The 21662-nt window shown below is 56.2% G+C and overlaps 1 protein-coding gene across 8 annotated transcripts in view; it reads right to left on the bottom strand.

Moving 5' to 3' along the window:
- Nucleotides 1–15558, bottom strand: part of PADI1 (peptidyl arginine deiminase 1) — a 32150-nt gene extending 16592 nt beyond the window's left edge. Inside the window, exons 1-4 of one of the 8 annotated variants that reach the window (XM_036351081.1) lie at nucleotides 15342–15558; nucleotides 2981–3161; nucleotides 1794–1866; nucleotides 1124–1185 (exon numbers count right to left, since the gene is read on the bottom strand). In XM_036351081.1, coding sequence (XP_036206974.1) covers nucleotides 1124–1185; nucleotides 1794–1866; nucleotides 2981–3161; nucleotides 15342–15433 — 408 coding nt within the window. In that variant the 5' untranslated portion in view covers nucleotides 15434–15558. Of the gene's footprint in view, nucleotides 1–1123; nucleotides 1186–1793; nucleotides 2732–2927; nucleotides 3162–15341 lie in introns of those variants that run through there. The other 7 variants (XM_036351084.1, XM_036351085.1, XM_036351088.1 and 4 more) reach the window with 7 other exon arrangements.
- Between the last annotated feature and the right edge of the window lie 6104 nt (nucleotides 15559–21662).

Here is a 21662-nt window from a genome sequence, read left to right as displayed (position 1 = left end):
AGCCACCGCACACAGCGGCCCCACCCAGCCATCAGTCACCATACTCAGCACGGCCTTCCTTCGCCAGCCTGCCCTTCGCCAGCCTGCAGGGTGTTGGCCCTGCCAGGGCAGAGGCTGCCTCGCTCTGACCTCGATGGGACTGAAGAGGCCTGGAAGACCCTCCTCATCCCCGCACCCTCTGGGGCCTGTGCTCCCACAGCCCCGCAGGCCCCACACGGAAGCACGAGGCGGGGAGGATGGCTGGAGCCCTGCCCCCGTGGTTGATCGAATGATCCACGCTCTTCCTGGTGCGCCTCTGTGTTCTCCCCACCAGCCCCGTAGTGCAGGCCCGCTCTCCCACCTCACAGGAGAGGGGAGAGAGGCTGCGGGAAGCCACGTAGATGGGATTCAAACTCTGGTCCGGGGGCCATACGGGGGCACTGCTAGCATATACGGCACTTGTGTTCAGCCCTCTGGGTAGGGGCTGCCCTGCACCAGGGCCCAAGACGTGCCTGGTAAGATCGGCCCCACTCACCGCCTCCTCCAGGCCACGCGTGCAGGGAACGGCCTGCACAGCCATCCGTGGCAGCCCTGTCCACAGACCCTGTGGTCCAGGCTTCCTCTCAGGGGTCCTTCTCTGCAAACTACATCTTCTACCCTCCAGGATGGCTTCCGGTACTTCCTGTGGGGTGCTGCCTTGAGCCCACCCCCGCCTCCCCCTCACTCTTTAGGGTGTAACTGGGCTGCCCACCCAGCCTCCTCCACTGGAAGCCTCGCCTTCTCCTCGCCTTCATTCAGTCAGCCAGCAACCTTTATGAAGCACCTGCCATGTTTGGGGTTCCAAATGCCCCCTACGAAACAGAAAACCTACCAAGCAAGAGAACCAGCCCCAAGCCTAAGGTGGCATGAGAGAGACCCAGGGGGTAAGCTGCTGCCCATCCCACAGTGTAAGTGACTCCCACTTGGCAGTCCCCAGATGGGTCCCCTGCACTGCTGGGTACCCCAGGCCCTCGGAGTCCATGGCCCTTCTGGAGGGAGGACCCACCTCCCCCCACCCCACCCCACCCCACCCCACCCCACCCCACACCCAGCCCCAGGTTTACCTGTCTACCTTGCTGGCTTGGGGTAGCCAGGAAAGCCTCACCTTGTCGCCTTGGCTCCTCTTTGCCTTGCCCTTGCGGGCTGTGTCAACATCCAGGGAGATGTCTAGAGAGGGATGGAGAGGAGTTGCCAGGGGCTCACCGGGCCCCAGGTTCTGCCTATAACATCCAGGTGGGGGAAAGCTTTGCCCCGCCCCAGGCCCCTGAGAAGTGGGAGGCCCTGTTCTGGGATGCCCTTGTGGCAGCCCCGTGTGGTGCTGGGTGTTGGAGGGACCCACATCTTCGTGTCTTGAGATTCTTGCTCATCTACAGTTGCTGAGTTGGGGGCCCTGACTCCCACGGTTGGGGACCAGGCCTGAGGCTCTGGGTGCTGGTTTCGTAGCTCTCAGGGCCAGCTGCCCTGGTGCTCAGGCTGGGGGGCACGTGGCTGTCCAGGGTATAGTGCTGGCCTGGGGGTTCCAGTGGAGGTGACAGCTGGGACCCCAGGTGAAGGGGCCGGTTGTGGGTCTAGCTGTTGACACAGGGGCAGTGCAGTTTCTAGATTCCTGTGGCCCTAAGTATTGCTGGGTCTCCATCCCTGGTGTTCTAGGGAGCCACACCCCTCAATGGTGGAGGAAGCTGGCCATGGGCTTGCACTCAGGGCTCCCCAAGACCCTCCACAGCCACCACAGAGGAGTGTGGGGATATACAGAGAGCCAGAGAGGCGGTACGTACCGACGCCAGTGAGATAGAGCTCACTGCAGCCCAGGGCATGGTCCTCGCTCTGCCCAAAGTAGGAGACCTTCACCTGTGGGGACATGGTCAGCCCTAAGCCAGCACAGCCGCCCCCTCAGAGATGGCAGTGACCAAGGGTTCGGGGGTGACCCACACCTCCCAACACCCCTGCTTAGAGGCAGGGCAGGCCTGGGGTCCCCAGGTCCTCCCTGCTGCTGCAGGCCCGTGTCTCACGGGCTCCAGGCTTGGATCCTGAGCTGCCTCCTCCAGCTAGAGAGGCTGTGGGTGCCTCCCCAGCTTCCAGGGCTAGGCAGGGTGCGGGCAGATTCTAGAGGGAGCAGGTGGGCCCTCAGGAATTCATGGGGGATGTCAGAGAGAAAGAATGAGGGAAGGACCATCCATCACCACTGACTTGGGCCAAGTTACTCAAGGCCTCTGTTTCTTCGCCTGTAAAATGGGAACAATGACCTCCATCCCATAATAGCAGCCAGTGGTGATGAGCTTTTCCCAGGATCCAGAACCCATGCCAAGCGCTCTCTCCAGGCCACTTCCACGGCCCCCCGGAATGGCCCCAGGAGACAGGGCCCATGCGTAATGCGGCCACTCAGGGCCCTGTTGGCAGGCACACAGCGCCTCAGCCCAGGAGGCAAGGTCTGAGCCCACGGCGGGCCCCAGGGCCTCTGCTCTCCAAGGCTGCGCAGTCCCTGCGTTGTCCCTGCCCAATCAGGTCACTGTGGGAGGCCGGGGCAAGTGAGGAGGCTGTCATCTGAGCCAGAGAAGACCTCCCGACGGTTTAGGTGTGGGAGACGCCGCACATCTACGTGTGCACCTGCGTCTGCCCAGGTGCGCGCACAGGTCCTGCCTACACCAGCGTGGGGGACCTGTTAGGGCGTCTGTGTGTAGGTTGAGCACAGGATTAACGCGGGATATTTGTGAACCTGACGGGAGAGCAGGCAGGCTGTGTTTTCAGGGAGAATTCATTCATGTGGACGTGTCACGTTGGGCATGGGGTGGGCTTGCGAGTTTGGGGTGTCTACGGAGTTGTATCAGATTGTGTCGTGTGGACACAGGTGTCAGAAGCCTTACGGGGTTCGGTTGAGTGGGGTGAATGAGGTATGCTTTGGGGGCTCTTACCTTGGGTGCCGGTGGGGAGGTGCAGTCCCGTCCTGTGGGGAAGGGCCTCTTACCTTGAGATCATCTAAGGCCTTACTGGCTGTGTCCACGGATACAGTCAGGTCCACATTGGTGTCCAGGGGCCAGTGGTCTTTGTCTGTGGGCACTGTCACCCGTGTTGGGTCGTAGACAATGAAGATATGTACCCCGGAGGTCCCAGAGACCCTGAAGGTCTTGGCGCCCTTGGGCACATCACTGACAGAGAAAGGAGAGGGGCAAAGGTCCGGGGCTCAGGAGTGTGAGCACAGCAAGGCCACCCAAATGCCACCCCAACAGCTGGGCTGGGGAACGGTGGGGGAGGGCCACGGGCCAGGAGGCCAGCCTGGCTGGGCACTGGGCAGCCTAGGCTCCATCCAGCTGTCCTCTGACCTTCCTGTGACTCACCGGGCACATTACCCCCTGGCCTCAGTCTCCCCATCTGTAACACAAGGGGGTGGAGCAGAGCACAGGTGCTGAGCTATGTTTAAGTCAGTGGTTCTCAATCTTCCTAATGACGCGACCCTTTAATACAGTTCCTCATGTTGTGCTGACCCCCAACCATAAAATTATTTTCGTTGCTACTTCATCACTGTAATGTTGCTACTGTTATGAATCATAATGAAAATATCTGATATGCAGGATATATTTTCATTGCTACAAATTGAACATAATTAAAGCATCGTGATTAATCACAAAAACAATATGCAATTATATATGTGTTTTCTGATGGTCTTAGGCGACCCCTGAGAAAGGGTCGTTCGACCCCCAAAGGGGTCACGACCCACAGGTTGAGAACCGCTGGTTTACGTACTAGAGCCCTTTCATCAGACCTCCCTGGGCGCCCTAGACATCAGACAGCCCAAAGGGAGCTGGGGCCCTGGCCGGGCTCAGTGGTTAGAGCCTCAGCCCACGGACCAAAGGGCTCAATTCCCAGTCAAGGGCACGGACCTTAGTTGGGGGTTCACTCCCCACCCCCAGTCTGGGTGCCTGCAGAAGGCAACCAATCTGTCTGTCTCTCTCTCTCCCCGCTGCCTCTCCCCCTCCCTTCCACTCTCTCTGAAAAGCAATGGAAAAAAATATCCTCAGGTGAGGATTTTTTTTAAAAAGGGGGAAATGGGGATGGGGCCAAGCCACAGAGTTCAACCCTCCATTTTACAGCAACCCCGAGACTCCAGGAGGCAGAGACAGCAAACCTCTGGACAACCCCACCCCACCCCACCCCACCCCAAGGCTTCCCGCTCTCATGCTGCCAACAGGAAATCCACTTGGACGACCACCTCCACTATCATCGCCACTCCCCGGGATTGCTGGGCAGCCTCCTCACTGGTCTTCCTCGGCCTAGGAGCCCTCTCTGGTCTGTTCCACATTCAGCATACGTAAGTCATATTGTGTTGCTCCTTTATGTTCAAAAATAGTGGATCCGTCACACTCAACAAAGTCCCCACAGTGATATACAAGGTCCCTCCTGATGGACTCCCTGCCCCTCCCCGACCTCCTCCTCCCCACTCTGCACCCCTCCCCCTTTCCCACTCTGCTCCAGCCACACTGGCCTTCCTACTCTTCTATGAAACTGCCAGACTGTCCTGCCCCAGGACCCTTGCACTGGCTGCTGCCTCTGCATAGAATGGTTTCCCCCCCACCGCCCCAGGTATCCGCAAGGCTCCCTCCCTTACCCTCTTCAGGGGTTGGCTTAAGTGTTATATTCTCAATGAGCCCTCCCATCACCCCATTTAATCTGCAGCTCACCCCGCCTTCTCCCCCACTCTCCTGATACTCTGCTGATCCTGACTCATTCAGTTGATTGTTGCCCATCTCTCCTGCTGGAAGCTCACATCCATGAGGGCAGGGAGTGTGGTCTATTTTGCTCAGTGCTGTATCTCCAGCACTTATAACAGTGTCTGGCACATAGTCGGTGCTCAAAAGCCCTGGTTAAAGGCATAAATGGATTCAGGTACCTCTACTCGGCAGGGAGACTCGGCCCATCTGTACCCAGGAGGGATCTAGAACTTGGCTGGTGCCAGTACCCAGGGCAACTTCTCCCCGTCCACCTGGTACACCACACCCACCTGATACCCCAGGGCTCTGGGCTCTAGAAAGGGGAGTTGAGAAGCCCTCCGTCTGCCAGCCCCCAGCCTGGGGCGCTTGTCTGCCAGGCCTCCATCCACTCCTCACACACCAGTTGCTCCCAGCCACAGTGTAGGGGCTGGTCTTTCTGGGCCGTAGAGGAGGCGATGCTCTGCAAACTCCGGCCACAGGCACCCAGAGCGAAGCCAACGGGCCTCAGAGGGTGCCTCTTGTCCTTCATCCCTGAATAAACCTGAACTGTACACCCTCTTGCTGAGCTCTGCGCGAAGGCCCTGGGTTCCATGAGGGCCTGGGCCACGTGGAGCTCACGGCCTAGAGAGGAACCTCTGCTTCTCCCTCCCTATACATCAGGGCTCTCCACAGCCATCAGCAGGGCAGAGCCATTGGCCTCAAGGTCACCTCCCAAGATCAAGTCCACGTACATAGACCTATGGGGTGCAGCAACAGTGTTTTGGCCAGGTTCAAGCCTTAGACTAATGAAAGGACAGGGTCCTCTCATTGCCACGTGCAAGTCCCAGCTGGAGGGCAGGGTCCTCCCAGCGCAATTATAGCCAACAGCTATGGTTGGAAGCTTGAACCTATGGTCCGTACACGTGGCCCCACGTGCCTGTGTGCTAGAGTTCGGGTGCATGTAGTTGAGTAGGGTTGGAATTCACGAGAATGCTGTAAACAACGTGATCACGCCCCTACTTTGCCTCGTGGCATCTGCTATAAAATAAAGACACGGCTGGTGGGCGCTGGCGCTGTCTCCTCATCAGGGAGCAGCGTCCCACCGAGACCCAGCTTTCATTCTCTTGTCTTCTTTTCTTTTCTCAATCCTTTCACCCCCACCCCCCTCGCCACCCCCCAGGATCACCCTTGGCTGTGCTGGCGCGGCCCATAGACCCACTTGACTGCAAAGACGCCAGGGCCAGAAGGGTCCTTGGATATATCTTCCCGCTTCCGTCCTTTCCTGGACCCCTGAGAACCCACCCAAATATTCAACGTTCTTGGGGGTGGAACAGGCAGGCCTGGGAGTTTGGGTGAGTCCCAGGTTGCCCCCAGTGTGGTTGGCCTCGCCAGTTCTTTGCCTTGGTCCCTTTGGCGCAGGCCCCAGACACAACCAAAACCCCAAGTGCAGTGCCAGGCAAAGTAATGGCCTTGAAATATCCCTTTAAATCCGTGGTTCTCAACCTTCCTAATGCCGCGGCCCTTTAATACAGTTCCTCATGTTGTGGTGACCCCCAACCATAAAATTATTTGCGTTGCTACTTCATCACTGTAATTTTGCTACTGTTATGAATCGTCATGAAAATATCTGATATGCAGGATGTATTTTCATTATTACAAATTGAACATAATTAAAGCATAGTGATTAATCACAAAAACAATATGCAATTATATATGTGTTTTCTGACGGTCTTAGGCGACCCCTGTGAAAGGGTCGTTCGACCCCCAAAGGGGTTGCGACTCACAGGTTGAGAACCGCTGAACTACAGTCATTACCACCCGGGATAGCCTGGCAGGGTAATTTCCTGATCTTGATCATCATTTCCAGGGTCATGCTGATGAGTCTGTGACCTCTCCCACCCTCTGCCCCCAGTGCCCTTCCCCCATCTTTGCGGGAGAAGGGGTAGAGAGGATGTGGGAGGGGCCATCTTTTGCATTCTTAAATATCCACTTCAAACACCCCCTTCTCTGTGGAGCAGGGTGTGGACTCTGTATGGAGTGTGGCCTCAAATCCCACCCCAATGTTCCTCCCCAGTTGCATGGATGTAACCCAAAGAGCTACTTCCTGGGGCTGTCGGGGGAGTCCATGAATTGATGTATTTAAAGTGTTTGGCACACAGTAGGTGCTTAATAAGTGTTAGGCGCCATCATTGTCATTCCTGTAACTCTTCCCTGTAACAGCCCAGCCCACGGGAGCCGGAGCCCGCGTCCTTTCCTCTGTCCCCAAAGCACTGGTTCGGACCTTCCTGGGGCCCTTCATGTCCGTCCTTGTTGGCCAGAGCAGCTCCTTGCCTGACTCACGCTGCCCGCCCCTGCACCCCCTGCCCAGAGCAGGCCCGGTGCACCAGGTCGGTAAAGAGGTACAAGGAGAATGGAGCCGGTTCTCAGAGAATCTCAGGAGAGCAGGCACGGAGGGTAGGACGGGGCGTTCCACATCCACAGCCATGCCCACTTGCTTTGGCATAAGGAAAGCATGTTTCACGGGTAATGTGGGGGTGGGGACTATCAGGGTGGTGTTTTCAAGCACTTACTCTATGTGCCAGGCAGAAGCTCAATTTTTGATACCTGTGACCTCACCCACACTTCACAACAACCCTCCCAGGTATGTGTTATTGTCCTCATTTGGCCGATGAAGAAATCTGAGAGGTTAAGGAACTCCCTAGGGTCAAAGAGGCGAGGAAGCAGCTTATTTGTCTTCTACTGCATGCTGTCCTGGCTGACATTGAAATGAGTGTGCGTGCCCCGAGCGTGGCCCCAGCAGGACCAGGAAATGTAGGAAGGAGAGAGGAAAATGTTGACACTGCAGCACAAATTTCTGCTTAAGGGTCCCTGGGATATGATAGGGAGGCCTAAGGCAGGATCTAGGACACCGAGGCAGGAGAGCCACGTTCCTCCCTCCCCATCCGCGCACCTGAGCCTCGCAGGAGTGAGGCCGTGCAGGCCAGGGGAACAGTGCTCCTGACTTGTGGGACCCTGCCTGCCCCAGGAGAATGAGACTGTAGGGTATTTGCACAGGCCTTGGCTCAGAAAGGACTCTCGAAGGTCACCCGGGTCAGCCCCTGCCCAGCACAGGACTCCGTGCTTGAACACTTCCCACGACAGGCAGCTCACTACCTACCACCCCTCTGTGCTTTGGAAAATCGAGTAATTAGAAAGCTTTCCTTTTGCTTGGCTGGAACCTGCCTCTCAGAAGCTTCCACTCACTGGGCCTCCACAGGCCACACCTTATTTCAAGTTTACCATCTGGTTTCTAGGTAGAGGAGAGATACAGAGGTCATGGCAAAGTTCCTCCATGCCATCCATCCTACCTGCCACTTAGACTTTACCAGCCCCTGGGGACAGAGCTTAGGGTCTGGTAGGGCCCCAGACCCCTGAACTAGGGTCTGGGCAGGGAGGTCAGAAAGGCACTGACCCAGCCTGCAGATGGGTGGGTGGGTAGCAAAGGACCAGTGTGCCTGAAGGGTTGCCCACGGCACTGTGCCAGGGAGAGGCAAGGGCAGGAGGGGAGAATAATGCAGAATTGAATGGAAAGGCTGAAGAGCAAGCCGGTGGGCAGCCGTGGCTCCTCTTCACACCTGGACGGCCGCCTGCAGGCCAGGAGTCCCCGGAGTGCCACCGCCCAGGTGTCCTGGACTTGAAGACCCCTGAACCGAAGCCACAAGAGATAGCATGGGACCAGCCAGCAGGCCCCAGCAGGTGGGGTCAGCTCTGTGGGCCCTTGTGCCTGGAGCTGAGACTCGCCACGTCCGACTGGCCCCACAGACTCCAGTCCTGAAGGATGGCAGCTCCCAGGGGCACATGGGTCCCTGTTAGTGCTGCCAGCTGCTCAACACTCATTTCCTGAGCACCTACTGTGCATAGGGCAGTGGTCGGCAAACTGCGGCCCCTGGAGTGTGGCTCTTCCACAAAATACCACGTGCGGGCGCGCACGTACAGTGCGATTGAAACTTCGTGGCCACACTCAAGGGGCCAAAGAGCCGTATGGCATAGGGCATTGCACTGGGCACCAGAAAGGATGGATGAGTCACCCCAGGGTGACAAGGGTAGGGCCCACACAGAGCGGGCACATCGCAATCTACAACACACTTATCCTCCATTCCAATTCCACCCCCACGGCCCCTATATGCTGAGCAGGGCGGGGTAGGCGGAATTTTTCCTCTCCCCATTTTACAGAAGATGGACTGAAATTCAGAGGGAGTTTCTCCTTCCCCGAGATAACAATTATGGGTGCCTTATGCCTGCCATTGCTTGGGGGGTGGAGGGGGGCGCGGAAGCCACACTTGGAGCCTGGAAGGAGGGCCCAGGATGGCCAGGCCTTCTTTTAAGGGGACCCCTGCCTGCCCAGGAATGGGGGCTGGGAGGAGGGGTGCAGCTTAGCCCAGGAGCCTTCCCGGCAGAGGCAAACAGGGGCTGGGACCAGAATGCCCCTGAGCGAAGACCTTGAATGGAGTCAGAGTCATGAATCACTTCTCCCCTCTCAGCTGGGTGTCCCATCTGTAGAATGAAGGCAAGCCAGCCTGCGCTCTGGGATTGTGAAATCCCTCATCTGCAAAGCGGGGTCAAATTCACAGGCGGAGTTTATCGCCATCTAGGAAGGGGGGAAGATCCAGAGAAGCTAAGCGATGGCCAGGTTCACACGGTCTGCGAGGACCAGCCTGACCCCGGCCGGTGGTGATGACTAAGACCTGTCCTGTTCTCAGCTGTCATCACGTGACTCTCATATCCCTCCAGCCCCACGGCCCACCCCCACATCTCTGAGCATCAGGGCCACTTGGCAGAGCTGAATCGCTGCTTAGAAGCACAGAGAGGGGCAGAGCAACGGAGAGGACAACACGTCACAGGGAAGGCATTCTGGGATCGAGGAGGAATCTCCATCGCCAGTGAGCGACACCCCCACTCCTTACATCTGGAATCTTCTCTCAGACCCTCCCGCCCACCCAGGGCAGAGGGGCGGGGTCTGGGAGGAGAAGAGAAAACTGGGGGTTGGAAGTGACAGGAGCTGGAAAGGGAAAGGAGAAGGTGAAGAACTGGGGTGATGCCAAGACTGGAAATGATAAGGGGGGGGGGCACAGGGGAGCGGCGATGGGGCCAGAAGCGGGCGGGAAAGAGGGGCTGATAGAGCTGAAATGGCGGTGGCAGCAGGGGTCAGGGGTCAGGTAGCCCCCTGAGCTGAGGGGTGGCTGGCCACTGATGAACAGTATTGTGCGTCTCAAGAACATACACTCCACATCCAGAGTCTACAGCTCACAGACCTCTTGTGGTCCCGGGGAACTTATGGGGGACCCCGGCCTCCTATTTTCCAAGAACCTCGATTTCAAACATTAACACGTGCGGTGGAATGGGATGCGGAACAGGAAGGTCCTCACGAGGCGTGAAACCCGGGTCCCAGCCGGCTGTCGGAACCTGCCAGTCACTGTGATTAACCCCGGCATCAATCCCATCATTAAATTACCACGTGAAGAGCCCAATTACGCCTCATTGCACTTCTGTGCAAGTTAAAAGCCTTCATTTATTCCTGAATAATTAAGGAATTACGAACATATTGGCCACAAGTTTAGAACTCTGTTCCGGCATTTTCTTGTTTTGAAATAAGGGAGCCCCAGAGAAGGCAGCCGCCTGGGTCCTCTCTCTGGCTCGTCTGAGAGGTCCCATAGCGCCCTCCCCCTGCGCTCCTTGAATTCTAGTCTCGGATCCCAAGGGTCTCTTTTGTGTTGATGCTTTTGCTGGGCTGCGGGAGGCTTGGGGAAAATTCCAGGAGAATATCCCAGTCCCCTACCCAGCCAGCCTTCTCCTCCTCCATCCCGAAGTAAATGCTCCCAGCTGTCATCATGGCCTCCTGGGCCGACAAGGAGGGCCAGGCTGGACCACTGATGGATTCCCCATGTTGCCCAGCCCCTCTTTTTTTGTATGCGTCCTCTGAGGGCCACCTCCGAGCAAAGATGTAGACAGCCAGGGAAGTCTGGCCAACCTGGGTCAGGGTGGTGAGCTGGCCCTCTGGGGTGAGGGGTCAGGGTGGTGAGCTGGCCCTCTGGGGTGAGGGGTCAGGGTGGTGAGCTGGCCCTCTGGGGTGAGGGGTCAGGGTGGTGAGCTGGCCCTCTGGGGTGAGGGGTCAGGGTGTTGAGCTGGCCCTCTGGGGTGAGGGGTCAGGGTGGTGAGCTGGCCCGCTGGGGTGAGGGGTCAGGGTGGTGAGCTGGCCCACTGGGGTGAGGGGTCAGGGTGGTGAGCTGGCCCGCTGGGGTGAGGGGTCAGGGTGGTGAGCTGGCCCACTGGGGTGAGGGTTCAGGGTGGTGAGCTGGCCCACTGGGGTGAGGGGTCAGGGTGGTGAGCTGGCCAACTGGGGTGAGGGGTCAGGGTGGTGAGCTGGCCCACTGGGGTGAGGGGTCAGGGTGGTGAGCTGGCCATCTGGGGTGAGGGGTCAGGGTGGTGAGCTGGCCCGCTGGGGTGAGGGGTCAGGGTGGTGAGCTGGCCCACTGGGGTGAGGGTTCAGGGTGGTGAGCTGGCCCGCTGGGGTGAGGGGTCAGGGTGGTGAGCTGGCCCACTGGGGTGAGGGGTCAGGGTGGTGAGCTAGCCTGCTGCAGGGAGGGGTAGGATCTGCAGCACATGCTACAGGGGAGCGCTAAGGTTTTCTTGGGCTGAGACACCCTGGGGCACACGATTACCCAAACACAAATATCTCTCCAAAGCCCCAGTCCACTCTGCACCTGGGGGAATGAGTCACTTCCCGTGATGTCACCCCACACGCCCGTCTCCACGGGCTCTCCTGGAGGGTTCAGACTCCGGGCAGCTGAGGTGACGGCGCCCCTCCTCTTCTGGGAGGCTCGCCCTTCCACCAGCAAGGCTGGATAGAAACCCCTTGCATGGCCTCAGCTGCCCCTTGCATGGCCAGGCACCCAGCAAGGGGGTGGGGGAGCCCCAAGTTCATCATCAGGTGCAGCCTCTTCCTCCTAGCTGGCCAAGGCCTTGCAGTGAGCCTCAGGCTCCTCTTCAAACTCTCCCAGGTTGACAACACCATCCCCCTTTGTTCACCTCCCGTGACAATGCTGGGTCCCTCTCTGCACCCACGGCAGGCCTCGCCTGCAGGGAGTTCTCTAGGTCACTTTCAAACCAATCTGCTGCCGAAGAAGCTCCTGTTTCTAGTGCAGAGACGCAGTGGCTATGACCTTGTCACCACCAACACCGGGGAGAAGGTTCCTGGCGGGCTCTTGAGTGGAGGCCTCTCAGAGTGCTCACTCAGGACCCCGAAGCAGCAACCCCTCCCAGAGACACGCAGAGCCCGGCAGCTACGAGCATCCCAGGCAACATCCCCGTGCCCTCAGCGGGGCAGGGCCCGCACTGGAGCTGCTAAGGTGCTTGATGGTCCCAAAGGAGACACAGTCAGCACCATCCTCTGTTCCCACCACACGCACCCCGACCTGTCCTCTGTCCCCCACGCTCGGAGGCATGATGGAAAGCGCAGGAACCGGAGGACCCCACAGAGCCATCACTGCTGTGAGCACTCTCCATGCACAGGGCCCTGCACAGGCACGTCTCAGATACCCTCCTCCTAACCCATGACGGTGCGTGCCGTTGTTTCTCCATTTGTCAGATGAGGACACTGAGGCTCAGAGACGGGCAGCAGCTTGCCCGGGGGCACTCTGCCATGAATGGGGGGAGCGAGGACGAGAAGCCAAGTCCGTCCAGCTCCAGAGTCTGGGCACTTCACCTCCACGCTGAACTGAAGAGGGGACGCAACTCATCTTGTTGGGGCTAAGAGAGGGCCAGTGACTTGGCCCAGGCCAGACAGCAGGTCAGTGGCCGAGGGGAAGGCTCCCAGAGGTCCCTGCTTCTAACTCCGTCAGAGGTGACCTGGCTCCCAGTCAAATGCTCACCAAGGGCCTGAGGTTCTGAAATTACTTCCAGAAACAGCCACCCCATGGGATGAGAACAGGGGTCTGGAGTCGGGAAGATGGGGCCCACTAGGGACCTCTTCTCGCCCCTTGGTGTTAAAACAGCATTGCCGGAGAAAGTATGGGGTGCCTCGCTCAATTAGAATTTCAGCTGAACAGCAGATTTTTAAAAATACAAGCACGTCCCATGCAATATATTAGACACCCTTTATCCGCAGGGGAGACGTTCCAAGACCCACAGTGGACCCCCGAAACCGTGTGGGTGGTATTTCTACATACTATGTTTTGTCCTACACACACATACCTACGGTCAGGTTTAATTTATAAACTAAGCACAATAAGAGATGAACAGCAATAACTAATAATAAAATAGGACAATTACAACAAGATCCTGTAATAAAAGTTATCTGACTGTTGTGGCCTCTCCTCTCTCAAAATACCCTACTGCACTGTGCTCACCCTTCCGTTTCTTGTGATGACGTGAGAGGACACGAGGCCTACGTGATGAGATGCGAGGAGGTGGGTGCTGGACAGAGGGATGACTCACATCCCAAGCCGAATGGAACGGGGCAGCGTGGTATTTCATCACACTTCTCAGAATGGTGCCCAACTCAAAACATCCGAATTCTTTACTTCTAGAATTTTCCATTTAATATTTTCAGACCATGGTAGACCACAGCTAACTGAAACCGTGGAAAGTGAAACCGCAGATAAGGGGGGAACTACTGTACTTTAAAAAAAAAAAAAAAGCTGATGACTGTCGGGACTTGGAGGGAAGGTAGGGGAGGGTGGGGGTAAGGGGGAAAGATCAACCAAAGGACTTATATGCAAGCATACAGGCCTAATCAATGGACATGGACAACGGGGGGGGGTGAGGGCATGAGCGGGGGGGGGGGGGTAGAGGGTAACGTGTGGACAAGGACACATATGTAATATCTTAATCAATAAAAAATATATTAAAAAAAAAAAGTCGCTGTTTATCTGAAACGCAACCCTCACCGGGAGTCCTCTGTGTTCATTTGCTCAGTCTGGCAACCCCTGTGTTAAAAGGGCAGGAGGCGAGGAATAAAGTGCGGCGTAGGGAATACAGTCATGATATCGTACGGAATAACTGGATGGTGTCAGATGGGCACTAGACTGATCCGGCTGGTCACTTCCTGAGTTCTATAAGTGTCTAACCACTAGGCTGTACGCCTGAAGCTAACATAATATTGCATGTCAACTGTAACTGAAAAAAATTGACCCACAGGCCATCCCAGGAGCTTGCCTGTGCTTTTGCCTCCCCCCTCTGGCTCCCCCACAGGAGTGCACCTCCTGAACTCTAAGGGACCCCAGGAGACTTGCAGCCAGGGGAGCAATGGGCAGCGACAGCGGGTCCCCCGAGCCTGTCCCCGAGGCCCTTTTCCTCTGACTCTCCAGGGAGCTGGCAGCAGCCCCGCCTTCGCTCCCTTCTTTCGCAGACATTTCTAGAGCCAAAGCAGCTCTGCCTGGTCTCTCTCCTGTGGCTTCTTCTGCCCGAGGCCCTTCCTTGTCTCACTGTCTCCAGCTTTAATAAACATGCTCTCAAAAGCAGACAGAGGGGAACATTGTGTAAAGGAGCAAGAGATAATGGGGTCTCTGCTGGTCACTTAGTTCTGAGAGAACCAACCCCACCGCAGCCCCCCCCCCCCCCCCCCCCGTATGACTTAGAGGCACGGTCTGACCTCCAGGGTCCCTGGCTCTCCTTCCCGGCCCTTCAATGGGGCCTCCGGCCGCTGCAGAGGGAGGGTGGGCCCGGATGGCTTCTGGGTCAGAGGCTCACCTGAGGCCGGGTGGGAAGCCGGGCCGGCATTCATTCACCAGACTGGGAGAGCGCAGGTACTGAGACCCAGGAGGGCCGTAGGAGCTCAGACCCCCACCGTGGAACAGCCCCAGCCCCCTCTAGGAGAGGGTTCCCTCTGAGTCCCCATCTGCTGGGGCCGCAGCCCTATCCGTACAGCAAGATGGAATCCATAGCTCAGCTGTCAGAGCTGGGAAGGCCCCCAGGGATCCTCAGTCTAACTCCATCATTGGCCAGGTGGGGAACCTGGGGCTGTGCCAGGTCCCTGGGCCTGCCCCCACCTGGGCAGAGCCAGGACAGGGAGGATTTGGGCCGACAGAAGCTGCTGCTGCTGCTGCCCCTCAGATGTCATCGCTGCCACCATGACCCCCACCCCCACCCCCATCGTGGCCAACACAAGCCCTGATCTTATTGCAAGTTCTTTTCTTTTTTTAACTCATTAAACCAGCCCCTAATTAGTCCCTCCTGATGCCTATCACCCTGGTTAGCCTCCAAGGATCCAGTTGCCACACACCTCACCCCTCCACCTCAGAGAGACGAATTGTTGGCAAGAAACTGAGGGACGCCCAGCCCTGTTCTCTGGTTTGAGCAATTCATTCTGATGCTCCATGCAAGCTCCACACAGACCCCAGGACGCAGAGCCCAGACCCCAAAGCCTGACCCCAGGGCTCAGAGCTGGAACCCTTGTCCAGGGGGCGCTCGAGACCAGGGTCCTGACACTGGTGCCCACGAGCCAGGGCCCCAAAGTGGACCCAATACCCTAGAACCTCCCTCCCAAGCTCTACAGCCAACCCCACCTGCTCGGCTGTCAAAACAGGTACCAGGCGCCCATCCCACACCCACCCATTGCCTCTACTCCTTCACTCTGCGGCCAGGCGAGCGCCTCTCGGGTCTCACCTGCGAACATCCACAAAGGTCTCGACTCCCACCACACACACCGCATGGGTGGGCTTCTTCAGGCTCAGCCGCACAGCCCTCTGCGAGGCCATCCTGCGCCCTGGCTCCCGACCTCCTCGCGCCCGGTGTCCCAGGTCCTCTCCTGGGCACCTGGGAGCCGGGACGAAGTGTGAGTTCTGATGGAACTCGTGCTTTCCTCCTCCCTTTTAATTTCACCCTGAGACCTGATTAGCCTGCCTGAGCTAAGTCCCCACCTCCTGGCCCCATGCCCAGCCCTCCTCACTCAGGCCTGTCAATCCGGAGGCCTGGGGAGGAGGCCCCAAGACTTCTCTGGAGGATGGAGAAGGGAGTTTCAGCTCCTGCCCCTGCTGGGGAGCTCAGCTGCCAACACAGGACTGCTGAGCTCCCATCAGCCCCCGTGCCCCTCCCCTGGCTCTGCCTCTCTCCTCAGACTTTTGGTGCCTGACCACACACGTAAAGATGTCAGCGTCCTTGGAGGGCTGACTACACGCACCAGGCACTGGCTAGGCAGTTTACAGATCTTATCTCATATGACAGGAGTTCAGGCAGCATATAAAGCCCTGTGAGGTCGGAATGCCTGGGCTCCAATCCGCTCTGCCTCTACAGCCTTGACCTTGGGTAGTTCACTTCTCTGCGGCTCCGGCTCCCCAAGGAAGATGAAAGTTGTGGTAGGGGGATTGCGTGAGCTATGTGTGAGAGGTTGAGTGCAGTGCCGGGCACCTAGCTTTCAGTAAAAGAAATGCCAGCCCGACCTGGTATGACTCAGTGGATAGAGCATCGGCCTACAGACTGAAGGGTCCCAGGTTCGATTCCAGTCAAGGGCACATGCCCAGGTTGCGGGCTCAATCCCCAGGAGGGGGCGTGCAGGAGGCAGCCGATCAATGATTCTCATTATTAATGTTTCTAGCTCTCTCTCTCTCCCTCTCCCTTTCTCTCTGAAATCAATAAAATACATTTTTTAAAGAAATGCCAGTAATTATCAGTAGTATCTCCATTTCACAGGAGGAGAATCACAGCTGCAGGTCACACAGATAGTAAGCGGAAGAGCCAGAGTTTGCACCCCGGGTCCCTCTGACTCCAGCACTTCCACCCCCCACAATGTGAGGGTCTGCCCTCCTACCTCAACTACAGAGCTGGCGCTCAGAGAAGACGCTCAGAGCAATGGCCTGGGGAGGGGTGATTCGTTTCTGAAAATCCCGTCCTTTTAGCATTGGCAAGTGCTGGCTCCCGCCTGTGCTTGGGTGTTTATGGAACTTCATTCATTCATTTGACAGTCATTCATTGAGCGCCAGCTCTGTGTTAGGCACTCCTTAGGGTGATGGGGACACAGGTGCTGGGGATGGACAACACAGACCGCAAGACAAAGACACAGGGAATAGAGCCTGCTTTGGCCATGCATTAAAATTCAACTCTTCATATATACATATATATATACATACATATATACATATATTCATATATACATATATATGTATATATGAAGAGTTGAATTTTATATATATATGTATTATTGATTTTTGTAAAGAGAGGAAGGGAGAGGGATAAAGAGCTAGAAACATCTATGAGAGAGAAACATCGATCAGCTGCCTCCTGCACACCCCCACTGGGGATGTGCCTGCAACCAAGGTACATGCCCTTGACTGGAATCGAACCTGGGACCTTTCAGTCCGCAAGCCGACGCTCTATCCACTGAGACAAACCAGTCAGGGCAATTTAACTCTTTTTAAGTGTGGTTGACGTTAGACGATGCAGTGAAATTCTTCCAAGCAAAAGATGGTGGTGGCTTGGTCCTGGGGGCAACAGTGAAGGTGGTGAGAAGTGGTTGGATTCTTGAAGCTGGAACTGAGAAGGTTTGCCGATGGATTGGATGTGGGTATGAGAGAAAGAGAGGAGTCAAGGATGGCTGGAGTGTTTGGGGCCCCAGCAGCTAGAAGGAATTAGTTGTCATCAGAGAGACGGGGAAGGCTGGGGGTAGGCAGGCTGGGCAGGGGGTTGGCTGTTCCATGTTGGACTTGTTAGACATGGAATGTCTAGTAGACTCTAAGAGGAGATGATGAATGACAGGGGGCATGCTCCCTCCATGTGGGCGGTTGGGGGTGATGAGGAGGAAAGTTCCCTCAGGAACCACAGGACACCCCTCCTCAGCCACGGGGTCCTCTCATTCTGGGTAGTCATTGCACAGACGGAATAAAGAGCTAGAACCAGAAGTCCCTCCTCACAGGTCTGGGAAGATAGCAAAGAGGGAGGTGGAGAAAGGAAGGATGCCCACTCTCTGGGAACCAGTCTGATGGGGCCAGAGGGGGACACAGGCTCCCAGACTGATGAGGGAGACAAGAAGCATAAAAACAGCATCAACATATTTTTGGTTACTTTCGATTTTGAAGCTCTTCCTGGAATGATCTTTCTTACCGCCAGCAGATCTCAGTACAAATATTCTTGGTCTACAAAGTGTATTACACCCAAAGCACCAAGACAAAGTCTAGGTTTGCCCACGGATACAGAACCCAGCATAACCGTGTTTCAGGGATGTGAGGCCATTAACCAGTACCAGAGCCATTTTGTTCATATGTAATCTAATGTAGAGTGTAAAATGCAGGTTCCCTAAGGGCACATGGCATATTCCCATTAAAAAAGGAGGGGTGGATGGGTGGTGGATGGGTGGGTGGAGGGTGAATAGATGGATGGGTGGATGGGTGGGTTGGTGGATGGGTGGGTGGGTGGGTGGATGGATGGATGGATGAGTGAGTGGATAGATGGTTGGATGAGTGGATGGGTAGGTGAATGGGTGGATGGATGGGTGGATGGGTGGGTGGGTCGGTGGATGGGTGAATGGATGGATGGAAAAGATGGAATTGTGTACAAAGAACTATCTGCAAAGATGATGATAATGGTGACGATGATGGCAACAATGACAACAATGATGATGATGATGACAAGATGCGAGCAAACACATACAGAGCCCTCACCACATGCCAGGCAGTATTCTAAGCCCCTTCCACGTCCTGACTTATCTAATCCTCACAACAATACTAGATGGCAGGTACCAATTAAGCCTGGAATCCCAACTTCAAACAGACCACAGCATGCGTGTGCAGGAGGTGCCTTCTGCAGGTTGTGGGCAGGGCAGGGGCCAGACCAGGTCACTGTATCTTAAAAGAAATGTTCTCAGAGCCGGAGGAAAGAGGGGGCAAATAGCAGAGCGGGCAGAGAGGCTGAGAGGAGCATCATTTCACAAATGAAAACGCCAGGGCACAGAGACGCTAAGGGACCCTTTCAAGATCCGAAGCTGGAAAGTGTGGAGCGAGGATTGGAGCCCAGGCCATCTGACCCTAAATGGGCTCGTAATTTTTGACTAGATCCCTGGGAGGTAGAATATCGGGTCGTTCTACCTTCTTCCTCATGCTTTTGTGTATTGTTTGAACAGCTTTGGTGAGCAAAAATGTTTACTCTTGGGGGAAAACCATAGGCATTTCCTGTCCTGGCCTCCCTGCCCACCCTCTGCTATCTGCTCCCTGCCTCCCTCCCTCTTTCCTCGTCTCTGAGAACATTTCTTTCAAGACACCATGAACTGCCAGGGCCACTACCCTGCTCAGAACCCTCAAAAGTCACCTCCTGCACACCCATTCTGTGGTCTACTTGAACTTGAAATTCCAGACTTAATAAATCAAATTTGGGAGGCGCCGGGGCAGCAGAGCGGAATGACATGATTGGCCCCTCTCCTCTCCCGGTAGAACATACCAAACCGCTGGGAGGGCCTGTCCGGGTCAGCCTCACACGCATCCCCATGCGGAGCGGGGAGGCCTGCCCACTACCGGGTGAGCGTGGGACTCCAGCTCGATTCCAGGATGTCCTGGAACAACCCAGGGAAACGCGGCAGGAGGGTGTCTGATGCCGGTGCTGCCGTCTAAGGCCTCATATTCCCCATTCTTCAACCATTTCATTCCAGCTTCTTCCATGTGCCAGGCATTATTCTTGGCCCTGGGGATACAATAGTGAATTAGACAAACCATGACCCTGCCCTCAGGGGGCATACAGGGTAGCAAGAGAGACAGAATAAACCTCAGGCTAGAGACTAGGATGTCAGGAGGGATGAGACACGAGGAAGCGGGGTGCAGGGGCAGACTGGATGGGGTGCTGTACCCAGTGGGCTGGTCAGATTAGGCCAGTGGTCAGCAAACTGCGGCTGGCAAACAGTGACTCGTGAGCCACATGTGGCTCTTTGGCCCCTTCAGTGTGGCTCTTCCACAAAATACCAACTTCTGCACATGGACCACGAAGTTTCAGTAGCATGTACATGCACGTCCGCACGTGGTATTTTGTGGAAGAGCCACAGTGAAGGGGCCCAAAAGCCACATGAGGCTTTCGAGCCAGTTTGCCGACCACGGGGTTAGGCTTATCTGGGGAAAGACAGTAGAGCTGAGATCTGAAAATACGAGCTTGGTGATGTCATGGGATCTTCCAATCTCAACAAATCTAGGATTCCATTGATCTAGACGTACCCCCTCTTCAGTCTCCCTACTTACAAACGGGGCTGTTGAGCTAGACCGTTTCCAACCTCAGATGCCTCCAGGGGCCGGCGGAGAGCATAAATGTGTGGCGCTGCCAAATGCAAGACACTAGGGAAGAGTGGCAACGGTGGCAACGGGAATAGAGCCTGCTCTGGCCACACATTCACATTCAACATTTCTTACCAGCAGAACGCGATGGGTCCAGCAAAACCCATCTGTAAGTCAGGCCCGGCCATCGGCAGTTAGTTCCAGACCCCAGCATTGCCTAGGTATGGATTGGTGGGTAAGGAGGGTGATGGAGGGAATAACGCTGGTTGGGGAAGTCATTTGATGCTGATGAGAAGTCACTTGGGCCCAGGTGAGTCTTGCCACCATCAGGCATGGAACTCGCCTGCCTCAGGCCTTGTGACCAGTCAGAGTGGGTTCTGGGCTGCCCCCATGATTGCTGACACCAGCTCTTCCACTCTGGGGGACACAACCCCTCCCCAACACACACACACACACACACACACACACACACACACAGTCTGTGCCTGAGCTTGCTTGAGACAGCCATGGAGGAGGGAGGGTCTGCAGAGCCAGCCTTGGCCTTGCTCCAATCGCAGCGCCCCGAGCGCAGGGACAGTGCTCTGCGGAGTCCCCGACGTCAAGCTGGAAGGGCCCCTAGAGACCATCAATCCAGCCCTCGCTTCCGGCTGGGTAAACCGAGGCTCAGAGAAGAGCAATGACATAATCTGTGATGACACAGTAAAGTCACCGGAAGCCAAGCCTGGGCCCATGGCTTTCATTCATCCCCTCACTGACAAAACATCTATTGGACACTGTATACAGGTGCTGTTCTAGAAGTCGGAGTTCTCACACCTGTTGAGAACTCTCAGCTTCTTATATTGACTTACTCCCCTGGGGTCCCCTAGGTCATCCCCAACCCCTTCCTGTGCCCCTGGGACCCAGGGCAGGATCCTGGCCCCCCAGGTGGGTGGAGAAGGGACCTCAGAGGCTCTGACTCAGCCGCCGTGAGAAAACAGGGTACACACTGCTTCCTGCGGGGCAGAGAGCCCGGGGCCAGGGGCTCTAATAGCAGGAAGTAGTGAGGGTCACAAGTCACCCAACTCCATCCACTCGGTGCCCTCAGAGCCCGAACCCCAGGTCCAGGTCTCTGCTGGGCACCATAGACCTTCAGGAATCACTGACTCCTGCTGGGCTTGGGAATGCCAAGGTCCTGTGTGGCGAAATTGGCTGCGCTAATGACACCAGAAGTGGGGCTGGCTGGTGGTGTGGGGGGGCGGGGATGGGGAGCTTGTAGTCAGTGGAGTCATACTCCCCCCCGCCCCCCAAAAGCACATCACCTCCTTCTCTGCCCCCAAGTAGCCTGTTTCCATCTCAGCAAATGGTGCTGCCTCCACCCCAGGTGCCCAAACAAGAAACCCAGGAAACCTCTTTTTTAAAAATATATACAGTGGGGCCTTAACTTACGGGTGTCCCTACTAAAGAGTTTTTTGAGATACCAGCTGTCTCTCGGCCAATTTTGCATTGAGTTGCTAGAGTAATTTGAGTTAACAAGCTCCTTAACGAGCTCCTTAACGAGCTCGGTCTCGGAACAAATTAAACTTGTAAGTCAAGGCCCCACTGTATTATTATTGATTTCAGAGAGGAAGGGAAAGAGAAATATAGAGGCAACATCAATGATGAGAATCACTGGTCGGTTGCCTCTTACAAGCCCCATGCTGGGGATCGAGCCCACAACCTGGGCATGTGCCCTGACCAGGAATCAAACCATGACCTCCTGGTTCAT

This window comes from Myotis myotis, unplaced genomic scaffold (genome assembly GCF_014108235.1).
Source record: "Myotis myotis isolate mMyoMyo1 unplaced genomic scaffold, mMyoMyo1.p scaffold_m19_p_2, whole genome shotgun sequence".
Taxonomy (NCBI): domain Eukaryota; kingdom Metazoa; phylum Chordata; class Mammalia; order Chiroptera; family Vespertilionidae; genus Myotis; species Myotis myotis.
The sequence above is the reverse complement of the archived record's forward strand: the minus strand, read 5'-3'. Positions and strand labels throughout refer to the sequence as shown.